The sequence below is a fragment of the Phallusia mammillata genome, chromosome 1, assembly GCF_965637545.1.
Source record: "Phallusia mammillata chromosome 1, kaPhaMamm4.hap1.1, whole genome shotgun sequence".
Taxonomy (NCBI): Eukaryota; Metazoa; Chordata; class Ascidiacea; order Phlebobranchia; family Ascidiidae; genus Phallusia; species Phallusia mammillata.
The window spans coordinates 29140915-29159121 of NC_137252.1; the positions used below are offsets into that span (position 1 = coordinate 29140915).

At 36.5% G+C, this 18207-nt stretch overlaps 2 protein-coding genes across 2 annotated transcripts in view; both read left to right on the top strand.

Annotated features, from left to right (window-relative positions):
* Positions 1-1713: 1713 nt before the first annotated feature.
* On the top strand, positions 1714-8800 carry LOC145224005 (soluble calcium-activated nucleotidase 1-like). The gene is made up of 9 exons (XM_080090422.1): positions 1714-1953; positions 2317-2472; positions 2978-3109; positions 3250-3388; positions 3574-3722; positions 3975-4105; positions 5829-5901; positions 6463-6633; positions 7232-8800. Exons 1-9 carry the CDS (start codon positions 1839-1841, stop codon positions 7435-7437), a joined length of 1272 nt encoding a protein of 423 aa, XP_079946548.1. The 5' UTR covers positions 1714-1838; the 3' UTR covers positions 7438-8800.
* A 4227-nt stretch (positions 8801-13027) lies between these two features.
* The window catches only part of LOC145214504 (inter-alpha-trypsin inhibitor heavy chain H3-like), an 88391-nt gene continuing 83211 nt past the window's right edge, over positions 13028-18207 (top strand). The window contains exons 1-6 of the mRNA XM_080083049.1: positions 13028-13802; positions 14322-14879; positions 15834-15966; positions 16211-16341; positions 16740-16872; positions 17340-17489. Of these exons, the coding sequence (XP_079939175.1) occupies positions 14359-14879; positions 15834-15966; positions 16211-16341; positions 16740-16872; positions 17340-17489 (1068 nt within the window). The 5' untranslated portion in view covers positions 13028-13802; positions 14322-14358. The remainder of the gene's footprint in view (positions 13803-14321; positions 14880-15833; positions 15967-16210; positions 16342-16739; positions 16873-17339; positions 17490-18207) is intronic.

An 18207-nucleotide genomic window follows, 5' to 3' on the forward strand; every position in this document is an offset into this window, starting at 1 on the left:
GCCTACTGGTTACCGTCAATGGACTTTTTGTAAGAACCGGCTGAAAAATATGACTTCTGTCATATTTAAAAATATGACAGAACCGACTGAAAAATATGACTTCTGTGAACTATTGCCACGATGAATTTGTCAAGATAGGCCCAATGACGGCAGTAGCCTACTATCTCGTACTATATTCTTCTGATATAAATCGTTTAGTGCCAATTTTGTCATACAATATACCGACAGAGCTACCATGTTGGTCGATAAAGTGTTTTGGACTATAAATTTTTACATTGTGGCAGTGTTTCATACCGAAACGGAACGAAACCAAATAACGTTATTCGTTCTGAGCAAATTATTTATTTCGGTATTTCGTTCCGGACCGATATTTTCATTTCGTTCCGGTCTGACCGAAATAAATTTATAACGGTATTTTTTCGGTATTTCGGTCTTAACAAAAGAACATTTCTTTCTGGTCTTCACAACTATTAAGCATAAAAAGAAAGAAAGTTGCAACACACAATAATTATTGTCGGTAGTTGTTACGTCACATAACATTTGTCAATGATGGTCAAACGGATGTAAATTGTAGGAGCCTGAATTTTTATTACATCCTATCGGCTTTTTTATGTCAAATGTCTAGAACGAAACACCGGAATAAAAAATAGCGGTATTTCGTTCCGTTCCGGTATTTTGAAAATTTTTTATTTTGGTATTTCGTTCCGGTATTTGAGCCATAAATTATTTATTTCGTTCCGGTATAACGTTCCGTTCCGTTATGAAACACTGCATTGTGGGATTTCGTGGGTCGCGACTTCCATGTTATCTCTGCCGCTGGAAAGGTTCATATCTCTGACAACTTTTATGAGGCACTTTGAAACAAAAACGTCACAAAATAGCAAGTCATGGTAAGCTACGCTTGGCAAATGAAAGGTGTTATACTTCAAATCCTAGCAGTTTATATGCGCCGGTTGTATTACCACAACAAGTAATGAAACACCGTGATGTTTTTTTGAATCGTAAACGAGGATTAGCTCTAGTAACTATTTTTAAAGTATATTTTATCCGTAAATATTAAAAATAAGATGAAGCATTTTTGGAGTAAAAAAGCTAAATACACTAAATTGGGGACAGAACCACTGATCAGTGGAGTGGACAGAACTTAAAAAAATATATTATACCATGATTTTTATGCATGGGGGTAAAGGTTAATTGTGACGTACTTTGGCAATCACTGGACCACGTCAGTGTAAGTTTTACGTCACGGCAAAAGCGAAAGCTTTTGTGTTTTAAAAAACTAAACGTATTAGTGTTTTGAGATTGGATGTGATAAATAATTATTCGTTTATATGAGTGGTGCACAGTACTAAGTGTTAATTGTTTGGCATATGTGTATTATAGAAAGTAAGGAAACCAAAGTACAAACTACAAAGGTAAAAAATCATTTGTGCTGACAAGGGAGGTCCATTTCTTTTGTGTTGAATCATGTTTTCATTCCAAAAAAATAGTGAAAAAAGCTGGTAAAACGATAGCTATAGCTCAAATATAATTGATGCAAATGCCGTTGTTTAAAATGTAATGTATTTTTCAGTCATAGGGCAAAAAGTTGTGTGACCCAAATAGTTTTTAAATTGTTTGATTGAGTTCTGTCATTTTTGTATTGTTCGCAATATGACTGAATGTAACAACTAACTATTTAATCCCAATGTGATTCTCAAAACCTCATGTCAAATCTCAACCTTTTGTATATATTTTAGAATCAACACCCTGCCTTGTTGCCAGTTTTATAGTGGCAGTGTTTGTAAATATTTGTTTGTTAAATACTTAATAGTAATTATTATGGCGAGTTCATTTTAATGGAAAAAAGAGACGAGATGTACAAGAGTGTGAGTTTTTCGTCACTTGGTGTCCATGACTCCAGTGGAACCAGCGACTGGAGAAAAAATATTGATGTCCCAGTTTTGTCCCAAGGTAATCTTGTGATGCATTAAAAACTACCGGTTTGATTGGTCGAATGGTTGCAAACTTTTCTGTTTTTTCAAGTCCAAAACTATGCTGCTATGTCATGTAATTATGTTTTTCAAGGAAATGGTTACACTTGCAAAAACACAACACACACATATATATAACTGACATGTTGACTGACCCTTTTGGTTTCAAGGAGTTTAGCACATCTGGCCCAAACACTTCCAACAAATTTGTTTAGTACTTATAGCTAGTAAAACATAGATCACTTAGATGTGACATTGACAATACACAGAGAAAAATATAAAAGTACCTGCGGTCATCTAATACATATGTGTGCTTTAACTGTATCTGTTAAATATTTTTCAGTTGGAGGAAGAAAAGGGGTGATAACCCTGAAAAAGAAACCAATTATTGCTGCGCTTTTTACAATTGTTTGTCTTGTTCTGTTTTACAATCTCGTTTCTGACACAAAAGAAGAAGTACAAAGTCCTTTTCTACGATCCGGCTTAGTAAATAACAAAGGTAATAAATTTTCAGCTATTTTACCAAACACCAGGTTTAGTCAAAACCTTAATAAGCAATCAACCTTTGAATCAGTATTAACTGGATTAAATCCAAATTTGCAAATAAAATAAGAATTGTATGTCATATGTTATTTATTTGTGACATATCATTCAGAACTTGGGTCTTGTGTTTGATTTGACAGTTTTATTGTATTTTGCATTCTAAACGAATCAGTGCAGTGTTTGCATCACAAAAAATGATGATTAAAATTTAAAGAATTGGCAATGCATTGCTCAAGCACAAAATCATCAAATATTAAAATCTGTGTCAAACATACATGCCCCTGTTTTGGTTCTTATTTCTGTGAATCTGTCTTTTCTTTTATATATATATATATATATATATATATACAAAACCTATTACCTACTCCTGAATGGGTGTGATATCTTTTGTCTTAAAACAACACGAACTGTTCTATACATATTTTTTTGTTTTTCAAACTGTTACGTTTATTGTCTTACAGTTCACCAATTTGCGCAAAACAGAAAATTAATGTCCTACAATCGCACCTATCCTTTAACAAAACCAGTTAGGACAGGAGCAGATTCACATTACAGGATTGGTTTAATCACAGACATGGATACAGAATCCAAAGGTTTGTAAACGATAGAGAAATAATTTCTAACTTACATGCCTGTGTGCTGTTTAAATTCTTTGGCACAGAAAAAATGGTGTAATAAACTGAATTAACTGATCAAATGAGCCAAATTGTTCAACTATACTCTTATTTTTCAGCAAGTGGCAAGTCAAATAGTTGGCATAGCTTGCTAAAATATGCTACTTTATCATTTAATAACAAAACCTTGTCAATCTCTATCAAATGGAATGGTGGTGACCAGGATGCAACTCAATTGGTATCTGGATATGCTAATGGGTGAGTGTACTGTATTAAAGAAAGTATGACTGTTGACAATAAACAGAAGGTTGTATACCTCCAAGGCTACTTGTCAGACATAACCATAAAAAACACAACACATTCTTTCTAATTACACATCAAATGCAAGGGAAAAGTTACTTTGGTAATATTAACGCAAAGCAATAATGGTAATTTTTTTATAGGGGCCGCGGAATGGAGCTTTCAGAGTTGGCTGTGTTTAATGCAAAGGTTTACAGTGTAGATGATCGGACTGGTATCATCTATCAAATTTTAACCAACAAAGTTGCACCTTGGGTGATTTTATCTGATGGTGATGGAAAACAAACCAAAGGTTAGATAAATTTGCAAACTGCCATTGTCTATATTGGTTTAGTTCAATAGTACTTAAACCATAACTATGTTGTTGTTCACCTTAATCAACGATTTATAAATTTGAATAGTGAAATGGTGAGAATTCCATCACTACTTTAAACTAATTTTTACTCAAACAAAATGCGTTTACAATTTAGACCGAGCATAACATAGATATGGCAGGTACCAAACAAAAAATTTCAACTGTTAAAAACACTGGTGTATTTGGCAGGTTTCAAGGGCGAATGGATGGCAATAAAAGATGAGAAATTGTTTGTGGGTGGACTTGGCAAAGAGTGGACAACAGCAACTGGTGAAGTACTTCATAATAACCCACAATGGATTAAGACTGTGGATAAAGATGTAAGTTTCAAACAAGTTTATGTGTTGTGTCTCTGTTTTCAAACATCTCATACCTCAACAATGTACAATAACTATGGTAAAGGACACACACTTAGACAAAAAATAATACCAGAGTAATCTTATGGCTGTAAAGTACCTCAAATCTTTTATGAAATGTCATGTTTGCTGTGTGGGTGCAAAAATTTAACTGCCTGGTCTTATCTAATGAGCTACGCAGGACGCCCAAAGCAAACAATATATTTTGTGTCCTAACTCTAATGCCTTAGTGTTACTGTCAGGAACGCACCAAAACAGCAAGTGTTTGTGTAATTTTAGTCCTGCATTTCCCCCAATTTTCCCCCCAATAAAATAAAGTCTGTTGTCATATTAACAACACACTGTTGGTGAACTTTTTTTTAATTAATGCATTTTCTGATTATAACAAGAGTTGTTGTTTGTTTTGATTACATCAGGGTTAGGATTGGATTGTGGAACTTGGCTATTTTGGTTTAAGCATTGTGTTTCTTATTAAATGATCATTTATCTTGTATAGACACTACAGACATAGAATGCAACACACAATACCTTGTATATGCAAAAAAATTAACTAAATCTGATCCCAAATTAAAAGATCCAGTTTACCCTTTGTTCAAACCCGGAAGTTTTCTTGACAGTGGTTAATTGTTAAGAATTACCTTAAGTGATAAATTAACTAACTATTTTTGAAGAAAAGCAGACAACTTAATGCGTGACAATAAAGACAGTGACTTTATCAGTACTTTAGAATGAATTGCTAGTTGCAAAGTTTCAAACTATGGATAAAGTCAGACACAAACCTATACTTTTACGCTTGGGTAGATGTGAATTTATGTGAAAAGTTACATTTCTACAAGGCTGGAAAATTTAAACAAAAACAAGAGCACTTTAGGGGCCATTGATAAACAAAAACCTATGGTCTAGCTGTAATAGCTAAATGGTTGTGCACCCCTGATCAAAAAATATGCAGTGCCTGATTGCCAAAAAGAATAGTGTGGCACATGTGACACTGAACTGTAATGTCATGCGCTCAGTAATAATTGTACATATTTCATGCCACTGTTGCAGCCTTACAATCTGTTGGTAATAATTAGGGCGATCATTTTTTGACCTAAAAAACGAAAAATTTTGACATTAAAAAACTTTTTTTTGACAAAATTTTGACCTATGAAGAATTCAAGTTGTTAAATTGCGCATTATTGTACAAAAAGTTAAAATATGGCTGTAGGCTAATATGACTAGAGCGAAAGAATGTACAAAAGTCTAACAGAAGGGCAAAAATCTGAACATGCGTAGCCTATTCTGAAAAGGGAAATGAGCTAATTAAAAATCACTGCCAAAAAACTGCAAGAGCTACACCTAGCCTGCAGCTGCCGTAAAATGACTTGGGACCTACCAAAATTTTGCACACTTTGAGGTGTATTGAGCATCACGCCATATCAACCTAATTATTTCACTCACTTTATTGATGGTTTTTGATTCACAATAAGTAGACAATGGGCCATTTACAACAGTATAAAGTAGGCTACAAGGTGCAAAATGAAAGTTAATGCAGTTTGTAAACAATTTCAACTTTGTAAAAAAATTTGACTTTGTAAACAACTTTGACAATTTTTGACCTATTCTAACAATTTTGACAATTTTTTTTTTGACAAGTCAAAAAATAATCGCCCTTGTAATAATATATTATATTATTCATCTGTTTTAGGGCTCTGTTTCTCACTTCAACTGGGTCCCAAATTACAAAGCAATGCAAAAGGTGGCGGGATGTGAATCACCAGGTTTGGAAAAAAATTTTCTGTTATGAAGTGTTAATGAAACGTTTCACATGTTAGCCATAAAGAATGCTATTGCACACCTATATGTGAAAAATGTACAGCTGACATCAAATTTGGAAACATTTCTCACATATGTTTGTGGTGTTTTATCCTGAGGAAATGTTTAACATTTTTCTTTCTGCAACTGCTGTCACAGACATCCTGCAACACCATTAAATCTGGCATTTTGAGTGTTAATATGGTTCCTTGTTGCTAAAGTTCTCTTTTGAATAGTTTATCACATAACAGTTGCACAAGTTGCTTTTGTATTCTGGTGTGAATGAGCATTTCATACATCACTCCTAAAAACTGTTTGTTTTTTTACCAATGTGAAGTAGTATTTTTGTATGTATCACAGTGTTTTGGGGGACCGAAACGATCCCCCAAATTTCTCCAGCGGTTTCCCAAATAAGCAAATATGGCTATTTTTTGGTATTTAAATGAAACACTTGCGGTCTCTTAAAACTACTTAGCGGTCACCCAAACCAAACCTTAAAAAAACCCTGTGTATCTATATGTTTTCAGGCTACATCATTCATGAAAGTGCTGTCTGGAGCGATGTACACAAGTCCTGGTTCTTTCTTCCAAGGAGGGCAAGTCATGAGAAGTATGACGAGGACTTAGATGAGTATAGAGCTACCAATCTCCTCTTTAAATGCTCTGAAGACTTCTCAGATATAAAACTTATTAGAGTTGGTAAGTCGTGTGATCTTATAGTTTGTCGTTTGTCTAGGTCAGTGTTTCTCAACCTGGGGATCACCAAGCACTATTAAAGGGGTTGTGAAGACGCAACCCAATTAGGGATGATTTTATCTGTCATCAAAAACTTTTCCTGTGACTTCTGTTTAGCATAGAAACTAGCATGGCAGTTTGATTAACAACTGCATTTGTAATTATATACTTCTGTATGATTGTTATCTTTGCCTTTTTTGACAAAAATAACATGAAATAGTTTAAAAAGATTTATGATGACATGAGCCATAACCAACTTTAAGGGTTTTTCTATGCGACGTTTGTTAGTAAATGTATGAACACATACTGGTGGGGGTTGCATTGTGTTAGAAAACCTCTAAAGGGGGTCACAGGGTAAAAAATGTTAAGAAACAATGGTCTAGGTATACCTCCCAAAGTACACAGTGCACTTCATTAGTTGTTTATGCTGTGGTCATAGACTAGTATTTAAGCAGATGCGTTTTGTTGTATGCTTACTATATGTGGACAAGCATGCAGTTAGAAAAGAGCATTATATTTTGGTACTTCTTTTAAAACGGTTGTTGTTACCTTGTGTTTTTAGGCAAGCTGGAGACCCTTACTCGGGGATTTTCTTCCTTCAAATTTATTCCTGGCACACAAGATCGAATTATTCTGGCTCTTAAAACAGAGGAGGTAAAAGGAAAGACAAAATCATTTATAACTGCATTTACAGTGGATGGAGAAGTTTTGTTACCGGACCAAGTGGTTTCAAACAATTATAAATATGAAGGCGTAGAGTTTCTGTGACAATAGTTTTATCCTGTGTAGATTTTTTTGCTAGCTTTTGTGTTTCTATATTTTTGTATGACAGCAAAGATATCTTACTTTTATTTAAAGGCAATGACAGTAAAGGAATTTATTTTTTGTCCCAAAGGGGATTAAGTACAGAATGCAATTGATGTTGCTTTTTGAAAAACAAAAGTAATGTGTTAGTTGGTAATTTTTTTCATCAAACTGGTGTAATATTACATAAAGTACTGACGACAAACTTTACCAAATATGCAACATGGTAGACAAAACGTATGTTCAGTATTTTCCAGAAATGTTTGACTCTGCAATAAGAGTTTGTTTGAAGTAATTTGGTTGATTTGACATTAGAAAGTATTTTTATTTCAGACATATAAATATAAAACAACTTGGCTTGAGAAGTCCAAATTAAAATCTCCTCATTGTCACTGACCTTAAACATATTCTATGCTTTTGCTTTTATTGCTATTCGAAATTTACCACTTAAAATTGCAGTACTAAAACTGACAATAGTAACTGCATATTTTATTGTCCAAACATGTGTTCTTTGTCAGATATCTTTCGTAGTAACTGTGCTCTGCATAAAACTTTAAATGTATTTTTTTACCTTTAAATAAACTTAACCAAGTTGGGGTTGGATTTAATATTTTGTTAAATTGTAAGTTTTCAGCAATGTGTCTTTTGGTCAAACATTGCAACTGCCACATTTTTAATGACAATATTTGAAATAAACAAAAAAAATTTAAATTGTTACCTTGTTTGAAATCCAATCCTGGTAAGCTGAAACCAAAAGTTCATCATTTTGGTCAGTTAAATGGTGCTTGACTATTTAAATTTAATTGTCATTTTTGAAACTTATTTGAAATATCTTGTACAATAACATCAGTCTTAGTATTTTTCAAGTGTGTTAAACTTTTTCCTATTTTCCAACATCAAATTAACGTACTTCCTGAATGTTCTGGTTGCGAAAAACGTAACATACAGCACCACCTAGTGTAGATGATTCACATGTGTGTTTTGACAGCAGGTGGCATGCCGGAGTAACATGTGAAAATTTGCAACAATGTATACATTGAAATGTAATGTTTCCCTAATTATTCTGAAATACATAAGCATATATATCTGTTCGCGTAGTGACATTTGCATACGCACCATTGCACGTCAAAATTTCCGCGAAAACCTTCTAATTGTTATCGGAACCAACATAGCCAAGGAATGGACAATATTCAACCTATGCTTATTGGCGAGTTGAGTTGGCCGTATTTAAAAGCCTTGCAGATTTTTTTTCAAAGATTGAAAGCGTGTGCAATATGAACTGTACAATTCTTTCGATGCGTAAATAAAAATGCTTTCGTCGAGTGGATCATCTTCTGTACTACAAAGAACTAATCTAATGTGTATATACCCTAGTTTCGTTTACAGATGCAAGCTCCATCTCAAGTTTGTAGAGCTCTTCTGGCAAATGTAATTTTATTCCGACGTCGTATACAGGTCGTCTTCATCAGGGTTAATAATACTGAATGCGACTAGTACAGTGCACGATAAACAAAGGAAAAAAGAATAAAACAAGCACGTCACAACGCAACGAACGCTCCATCCGTTTGTGTTGTTTCTTTGCTGCAGTGCGACATGCAGCCTGTATGATTATAAAAAGGAAAGATTTGAATACATTTTGTTGGGGTTAAAGCCAATTTTATTGTTTGGAAACACGACTAAAATTTCTTCAGCCAAGAGAATTTGGTCTTTTCCCTTATTTAATTGCCAAAATTTGTTTCCTGAATGCAGCAAGGTTGCTTAAAACGCATTTAAGTTGCTACCATAACATTGCGTTGGCACGAAAAACAGGGTCAAAATACAGAGATATTATTTTCGTTTCAATGCGTGAATTTACGAATTTGTATATTGATGGTTTGCGAATTTTAAACCATTAGCTATTTGACCTGATAGAAACAGTAATTTTAATTAGGATTAAAAAACATGAAATTTCTGGAATAGCCTATTTCGCAGCTGTAAAAATCAGCGTTTTGATTGTCCTTCAAAGAGCGGTTTTCAATTACCCACGTGGCACGCTTTATCAATAGAGGTTCTAGGTTGGACTCTTGCCCTTTCATCATCGTAACGGCTCGGACCGGCGGACCAAGAGGCGTGTAAATATAATTGGAAGAAGTTTCTCTAAATTCCCTTTCTGGTTGCTGACCTTGTCAAGGCTTTGTCCGCTTGTCACGAAACGCCAGTCTGGTCTTGGCGTCTTAATCTATCATCTGGATTGGCGCCAGGACCTTTATTGTCCAAAGATTCCTTGGCGTTTCAAGCCACCACGCTTCGTAGAGCGGACCAGGTGCTGGCGTTTTCTTTTTTGAATTCTTGTGTTCTCTGGTAGAATGAAAGCCTTTATCAGGTAATTTTTCAGTTTTACAAAGCAACAAATCTGACAACAGTCGTACCGCAATTTAGCTGGATTTGCGTTTTCAGCTGGATTATTATTGTATATTTGGCTGTGGTCAAAGCCAAAAGTATACATAATTCCCACGTTTTTAATGCGTAGATTGCTTTTCAGAATCGAGGCTCTAGTCTACAATAGATTGAAAAGTCATACACAATCTGCGGTTCGAAACCTAATTTCGAGGGAACCTCAAGGGTTTGAGTCCCATTAAATTATAGCAAATTCCAAAGTATGTGGTTAAAGGAAGTGAATTAAGGGCTTTGGCGAAGACTCCTAGAATAACTTTGGGATTGGGCTTGTTTGGGAAGGTTAAGAACCTATGGTTTAGCAAGTTCCGCTTTTACCAAAGCACGCAGCATTAAACCTGTTGTCAACCGCAACTTGTTTACCACGCCAAAGCTTGTGCTTTTCGCCGGCCGAGGAAACCGCATTTGTCAAACTGACAACATCTCGCTACGTCTGCCTGCTTGCAGGTGGTCCACGTGAGATGCTAAATTGAGGCAAAACATCCTTTGATTGTCGCCACTAGATTCCTTGGAATACTGCCTTCTTCTGTATTCGCTGTTGCACACAGAAGTTTGGCATCATGTTAACATGTCTAGACGCCTGTTAACAAGATAACATACGGATGCTTTTGATGTTCAAACTTGCACTAACCTTATGATGTTGTAAACAAGCAACGCGATGTACAAGTTGTCAAGGGTTTTCCACATGTATTTTGCTTCACTTGATTTTAAACCGGATCTTTGCGATATAGCCAACATAAAAAACAATGTTTTGAACACGGTGCTGCATTATGTCATATATCGGTAATAGTTAAGTTAAAACACACTTGTTCTTCCATGTGGTTGGTGGGTGAAAGGATCAAGCCCTCGAGGGAAATTTACTGGGTGCTCTCTGACCAACGACCCCGAATTCAGGCGCTTAATTAAATGACTAATAGTTTGTTACTAATATTAGTCATATAAACATGGTCTTCCAACATAGGCGAGTGCCTTGTGTTGGCAATTGAATTGTACAGCGAATTTAACATTGAAATTCAACCACATACTTGATTTAAGTATTTTAAGCACAAGAAATCTAGCGCATACTGGTTGATCAATCTGTATCAAGTTAGCACCTGTCATTAGATTGTGGTTGCTTTATATTGAATGATGGACTGCGAAGTTTATTCAAAATCGCGTGTTTAGCTTAAAATGAATGCTTTAAGACAGTGGTTCTTAACCTTTTTGGTGTGGTTTCCCACTAAAGTCAACCACCAACCTCGAATTTCCCATTTGTTAGTTTTATAATGATGTTTTGTGCCCCACGTTAACAAAAAAAATTTAATCTTTAAATGAAATAATCTCGTGAAGCGATTTGGTCTTGACCTTAAAGGTATACTGCAATCTCATTTAGTTTAAATACCGTATTTGCTCGATTGTAAGCCGCCCTCGTTTATAAGCCGCCCTCGATTGTAAGCCGCATGTTGAGGTGTTAATAAAATAATGTAAGCCGCCCTCGATTGTAAGCCGCACGCTGGAATTTTGGATACGATTGTTTCTTAATACATCTTTCTGTAGTTATATGGTATGACTATTTGCCCATATCTGTTAGTTACGTTGATAACTGTACCCGACAGAACGTATATCGACGTATAATCTGTACACGCATACATGTTTTGAACCCAAAATAATTTAAAATGTTGGAGTGTAGAAATAATTTCGGTATAAAATTAAAATATAAGCCGCCCTCGATTATAAGCCGCACAAACGGCAGCTAAAAAACAACATAAGCCGCGGCTTACAATCGAGCAAATACGGTAGTGCTTCTATGAGAGATTAAACTTTTTGGAATATTAAGTAGTCTCTTCTGCTTGTATTAGTCATTTGTTGCATCATAATCAACCAAGGAAAGGCTTTTATTAGCAAAATAGCAAAGTCATTTATACTTTTAGTCTTGTCTGTGATGTAACAAACGCGGCCTATGGATTTCTATGTGTCTTGTAAACCTTGGTGAAATTAATCTTACATGTTGTTGCGGAATTTTTTTTGTAAAGTAACTTTCAACGGTTAATTCAAAGCCGGATTCGACCGTCGGGCCCGAGTTTGGTTACCCGACTTACATAATTTCCCCATGAAAACATTGAAATTTCCCACTGGTGGGAAATTTCCCACCGGTTAAGAACCACTGGTTTAAGATGTTTTTTTGCTTTTTCTAGACCAAAAACATTCTTTTACACTTTGACTGCAAGTACATTTTTTAAATACATTTAAAAAAAACGTTACTGTATTTGTATGCTAAAATGAGGTGTTTAGATATTGCAAAATGTGATTCCCAGATTCTTGCATGTATTTAATGACGCAACATAATTTAGATTTCATATTTGTGTCTCTTGCTTCGAAAGCAAGCAAACCTTTAAATGTCAATATTGACTTACCTGCCAGAAAACCTTTCGACTTCATCGGGCGTAACTGTGCCAGGCTTTGGGAGAAAATCAACCGCTTTCAGTCATTCGAGTTTGACGAAAGCTCGTTGAAGGACGCAGCAGCCTTAGTGGTTGATCTGTGTCACTGCAAGATAAATCACCTACTATTGAGCTGCAAATTGTGTTCTACGACATTACAATGCACTAATTGTCATAGTAGCAATACAAAGACAAAGCCAATTGTTTGGCGATTGTCTTCGATGCAAAACATCTGTTTACTTTAGTTTGATCAAAAACTTCATATGCGAGTCTTGTGTAATGCAACAAACGATTGTTTTTGGTTTTGTGATGAGTTAAATAAGCATTTTTAGAAATTCATCACTTAAAACCTGTTACTGATTTTTGAACCAAAATATGTTTGAAGTAGTGTTTTAGGATTAAATAGGCCTACCTAAACACCTGGTAATGCAACAATTTTTGCATCTCAAAATAGAAATCAATCTTAATTTTAAAGCGACTGTTGCGGAACTGAATTGTCAGCTGCTAAGAGAACCGATTTGCGTCTGGCTTTTTCGTAGAGGCGGTTTTTGGAGAGGGGTCGCAAAGGTTTAAGTCGCTGGATAAAGGCAAATCAAGTCAAGTTGCGTGACCTATTGTGGCTGCGCGGAGAAAACACAGCAGCGTGGTTCGCGAAGGAAAAAAAAACGCCGGCGCACTTGTTATCTGCCTAGTGCAGAGCACTGCGCAAAATTTGTGTTGACAAAGAGTGACCCAAAGTCGTGCAGTCCAGTAAGGCTGTTGTCGGCATTTGAATTTGAACAGACAGAATGTCTTGTCAGTGAGCACCAGGTATACAAAAGTTTGTATACGATGAAACTTAGTTACAACACTAGCAGCAATACAAATTGCAAGCCTTCAGTTTAGGTCTTATTTCAGTTGAGTCTAATGCTGCAATTTTTCTGTACTATTAGGCTGTCGAAGGGCAGTGCAGTGGAGAAACAACCTACAAACAGGGTATTTTGTGACAGAGTTTTTCTCTTTCTCTCTCCTGTTATCTACAACAGACGTCAGGGGCCAGATCTAAATCGGCGCAGGGCACTTTTTCTTTGCACAAGAAACGAAACACACTCCACGGCGAATCTCGAGGTTTTGCTAAGCCTACTTCGTGTTTGGTTAGCCACAAGGGCTGGTAGCTGTCCGTTGTGGCAGCCAGATTAGTTTGAATAGCAACTGCGCGTAGTTTTGGCGAGTAGGAAGTTTTTGCGACCAACGCTTGTGCCTAAAACCACTGCATTTGGCTGAAGGTTTTCAATATCAGTCTTGCGGAACCTAAAGCGGATTTGCTGTCGTTTTTAACTAAGTTTGCATCAGTGCGTAACTACCTAGGCGGGACCCAATGATAACACTGTGTTATGCAATATTTTCAGTTAAAGTTTTGAAATGCAATGCAGAGAAACTCGGATTGTTGGAATAGTGCAAGCGAAGGTGCTTTTATTACTGGGAAATTTGTAAAAAGTAGGCAAGTGTGAATCTTGTTTTGTGTTTTGCTGTGGCTCTGGCAATCCGGAAAAAGTATGTTTCTGTGGACTGCATATTTTAGAATGCTTGACCGTATTATTTTGTATTTACGTGGGTGGACAGTTAAAACTTCAAACATATCGCCCACCTACTAGCCTTGAGGCTGTTTTGCTTCTCCTGTAATAATTTCGACAGTACTTTTTGGCGATATAATCACTGCATTATTGCGTGGGCTGTGTGGATGATTGGATGTCATATCGAAATCGCCTTAAGGCCAAAAGTGGATCCCTTTTATTTAACTGCTGATTTTTCTGTCCCGGAAATAGGCGGGTGCTGCTCGAGCGTTTGCAGTCGCACTTAACTCTGTGACAAATAGAAATTTAACGTTTTTTTCCAACATTGTTTTCTTAATAAAACATATGATTTTTTTCTGTTTTGGAACTTTCGATTTTTGAACCATTTTTAATTTAAGTGTTCATTTCTTGTAGAGTTGTTACAAAAATCTTTTTCATACAGCGTTGACTGCAGGAGGTAGATAGGTTGGCCTATCACCATGTCAAAGTCGATGGTCGTTTTGCTTTTGCTGTGTATTGGTTATGTAAGATCGGAGGTGACTGTCCAAACTGTGGTAGCGCCTTCTCCGAATTGCAAACCCTATAAATCGATACTAAGTGATGTTATGGTGACAGTGTCAGCATCCTTCTTTGCTGATCACCCAAGAGAGGGATCAGAGCCTCTGGACCCCAAAAACATCAAACCCTTTACCCCTGACGGATTGTTCTGGGCTTACTATGGCAACGGATCAACCGCCGAAGAATTCAAGAGGGCGATTTTGGAAATGGCTTATGTAAAGTTTGAGAGGCTGAAAAACGAAGACCGCATTATCGTCCGCCAAAACATTGCGCTTTATGGATCTTCCGGGTCTTTCGATCTTGCACGGGAACGACTGGCAAGTCTTCTTTACGCAGTCACTGGCGACTATTCACATGGCAGCTCGGAGTGGATGAGCGATTCGTGTTTGCCCGTCGATCAGGTTGAATCAGCCGAGGTCGGGATAGCAATCGAGTTCGCCAGGTAAGTTTGACATTCCCACGCTTTTCTGGTCGCAAAACTGCACACTGTTATCCGCTTATCGCTTTATCGTCTCTAATCACAAGCGAGGTGCTAGAAATCGACTTTTGTTGGAGGTGTTTATCGGGGTGTCCATACAAAGCGATTGGGCTTTAATAGACCGAAATACTCCCGATCACCGCTGTGTGTATCCGGCACATTGTTGGGGTAAGAAATAAGCGTGTAGTCAGTATAGTCACACCACAATCGTAATGTGGTTCGTAAATCATGCGACCTTTTAGTCAAATAATGGAACGGGTTAACCACACATCGTAAGATTGTCATGTTAACTTGAGTTTATGGTTATCTAACGACCCAGTGTTTACACGTCGCAGAAATATCTTGTGCTACAATGAAATACTTTGCATATTAATGTATAAAATACATTTTATGATAACAAAGTTATTTAGTCGTGCGGGTACGTAGGCGATTTCATTCAAATTCCCCTCACAATAGCTGCCCGAAAAGGTTGATCATGATTAATGAATTTGCAAACACACAAAGCGATATATTTTCGCTCTATTAGCTCAAACCGTAAATGAATCTCACTATGCGTGCTCATCTTTGTGATTTACGCAACCTCACGTCAGCTGTTCAAATTTACTGTGTGTGTTCAAAAATTGGCTGCCCTATTGTATTCTGTTTAAATTGGCCTGGGGTCGAACGCAACAGAAATAGCAAATTAAACAGACGCTAAAAATGTTATTAATTGGTTCCCATGTAGGATGAAATCCACAAAAAACAGTCGCAATGAATCTTTATTAAAACAGCGATTTTAGACGATAATCAAATCATACTTCCTGGCAAACGACAGATAGTGGTCGATCACATTTGTCAAAAGCGTTGTTTTTTCTTAATCTGGTAATGCAAATTTGCCGGTTTCGACCTGGATTTACTTTTATTGTTTTGCTTTTTCAGTTTACGGAACGAAATTGGAGATGACGCATTTTCAAGTCTTTTAGCGATTAACAGCGGCAAGACTCTTGCGTTTGTCATCGACAGCACCGGTAGCATGGGGAATGAAATCCACGCAGCCCGTAACAGAGTAAAGGTAAGGCATAGTATTTTAGCAATAAACAAATCACGTGTTTGAAATTAACAACAAAATCACTACTATTTTGTACAATCGTGTATTGATGCAACAATTTTTGTCCTTTTTTAGCCTATTAGGGAGAATATATTTTATCAGTAAAAAGTTATCAAAGTGGAAATTTTTTGTATAGTAACCGACATATCAGTGTTGTTTTCTTAGTCTATTAACCATTTGTTCCACTTACCATGTTTTTGTCTTGTAGATTATAACAGACTTCGTGCAGAATTCTTTGGATCGGCCTCAGGAGTATGTCCTAGTTCCCTTTAACGACCCAGAAGTTGGACCGCTTACTGTAACTAAAGATGCAAAGGAGTTTAAAAATGCACTGGACAGGTTGGCAGCTCTTGTTTTTTTGAAATCGATCTGTGCGTCTTATGTTGTATCATATAACAACCAGATACAATACAATGCGGTTTCTCGCGGCAGCTATAAAACGTCTTCGCTGCAACACTCTGTTGTCAAAGTTTGAGCGTTGTTTAAGTTTGAAATCTAACGAGAATGTCAATCATGTTGTTTAATCCGAAGGCTTTACTGTCCTTTGGTTTGTGGATATACTGTCATAAGGTTTAAAAAGTAAAATAGTTATCGTCAGTATAAAAGTCATGTTGTTAATAATGCTTTGATCTATTGAAACTGTTCATTTGTACACCCATTCAGTTATCCGCTTTACTAAAGTTGGAGCTATAAACTTAATAGCTATAGCTATGCAAAGCTCATAAACTATTTTCCAGGGTGAGTGCAAGTGGCGGAGGCGATCAACCAGAGATGTGTATGCGTGGTATACAACTTGCCGTCGAAAACTGCAGGGCTGGATCCACTATCTACGTCATCACTGACGTTCACGCCAAGGATTACGCAATACAGGTTTGCCTTTACAAATTTTATTGGTCAGAACTCCATTAAATAATAAACAGATTTATTATCTAAACTTTCCAGCAGGGGTCTTAACTAGCTCTCCTCCTACCCTGGAGGTCGAAGCACCAAAGTAGGGGACATGAGTTGCAGTTTTGAAGTAGTGACTGTATAGCCCTGTATCATAAAACGCACAATTTGTACAGACGCAAAAAGTTAATAACCCCTGCTTTGCAGTGGAAAGCAAATTATAATAGTAACTATGCAGGTGTTATTGTTTTTGCTGGTACAATGGTGTTACGAATAAACAGTCTTGCTGTAAACAACCCTCTACCGGTATAAATCTTTACGAAAACATATCAGTGTTATTACCAGTGAAACACAAAAAATATTCAACTGGTACAATGGTGTTGAGACTAAACAACGCATTTTGCAGTCGTTGTTTTCCAATTGCAACTTGTCTTTTATGTTTGTTTCAGGACACTGTGATCGCACAAGCGCGCAGAAAGAATATTCAAATTGTTTTCATGCTTACAAACGGTTTGGAATATTGTCGACACACTTCGGATAAGCGATACTTGGGATGTAAACAGTTGTACCTGAGGATTGCCGTTGAGACTGGAGGAAAGGCAAGACATTTTTGTTCAACTGAATTTTTTTGTTTCTTACTAATCCACAACAACTAACTTAGGAACCCATATTTTTGCCACGTTATCTTGCGTATGGTTTCTTTGTATAACTTTTGAACTGTTCAAAAGTTACACAAAGAAACCATACGCAAGATAACGTGGCAAAAATATGGGTTACAAGCTGCAACCGGTATTTAGTGGTTTCAAACTAGATTTGACTTTGACTATAACATTTACACAGTTATTTTTAGATGATCAATTAAGAATCCTTTATGAAATCTTCACATTTCAATTATTCATTGCAAAAAATGTTTTCAATTGTACGTCCCAAAACCTATAGCCATGCACACACAAAAACGTGTATCCATAAGTTTCAAAACTTTGTTTTGTTTGCCAGATCAAATCACAGATTTTTAGTTTTCTAGCAATTCGTTATCGAAGCACAATGGGTGTTTATGGGCTTGTGCATTCCAACTGTTTGTAAAGTATCAGTCAAACACTTGTAAATCCGGCAGCAATAACTGACAGGCCGCGATGGTTGAAGTTACATTAGCTGATTGGGCGGTTTCAAGCCAGACCGGCAATTTGATGACGTCACTGTTCCCAGAGTGCCCAAAGCAGTGATGTAACAAATAAACTACTGTGTTTTTTAAGAAGTGATAATGTAAAAATGATTCAAGACCCTGAAGGCCGCATTTAAGCGCTAAACCATTTAGTG

Bases quoted from the DNA above. Each gene is read 5' to 3' on its own strand.
- LOC145224005 (XM_080090422.1), top strand. From the start codon at position 1,839: ATGGAAAAAAGAGACGAGATGTACAAGAGTGTGAGTTTTTCGTCACTT. The intron at 3,723-3,974 runs GTTAGATAAATT...TGTATTTGGCAG, and splicing joins TGATGGAAAACAAACCAAAG to GTTTCAAGGGCGAATGGATG. The intron at 4,106-5,828 runs GTAAGTTTCAAA...CATCTGTTTTAG, and splicing joins TTAAGACTGTGGATAAAGAT to GGCTCTGTTTCTCACTTCAA.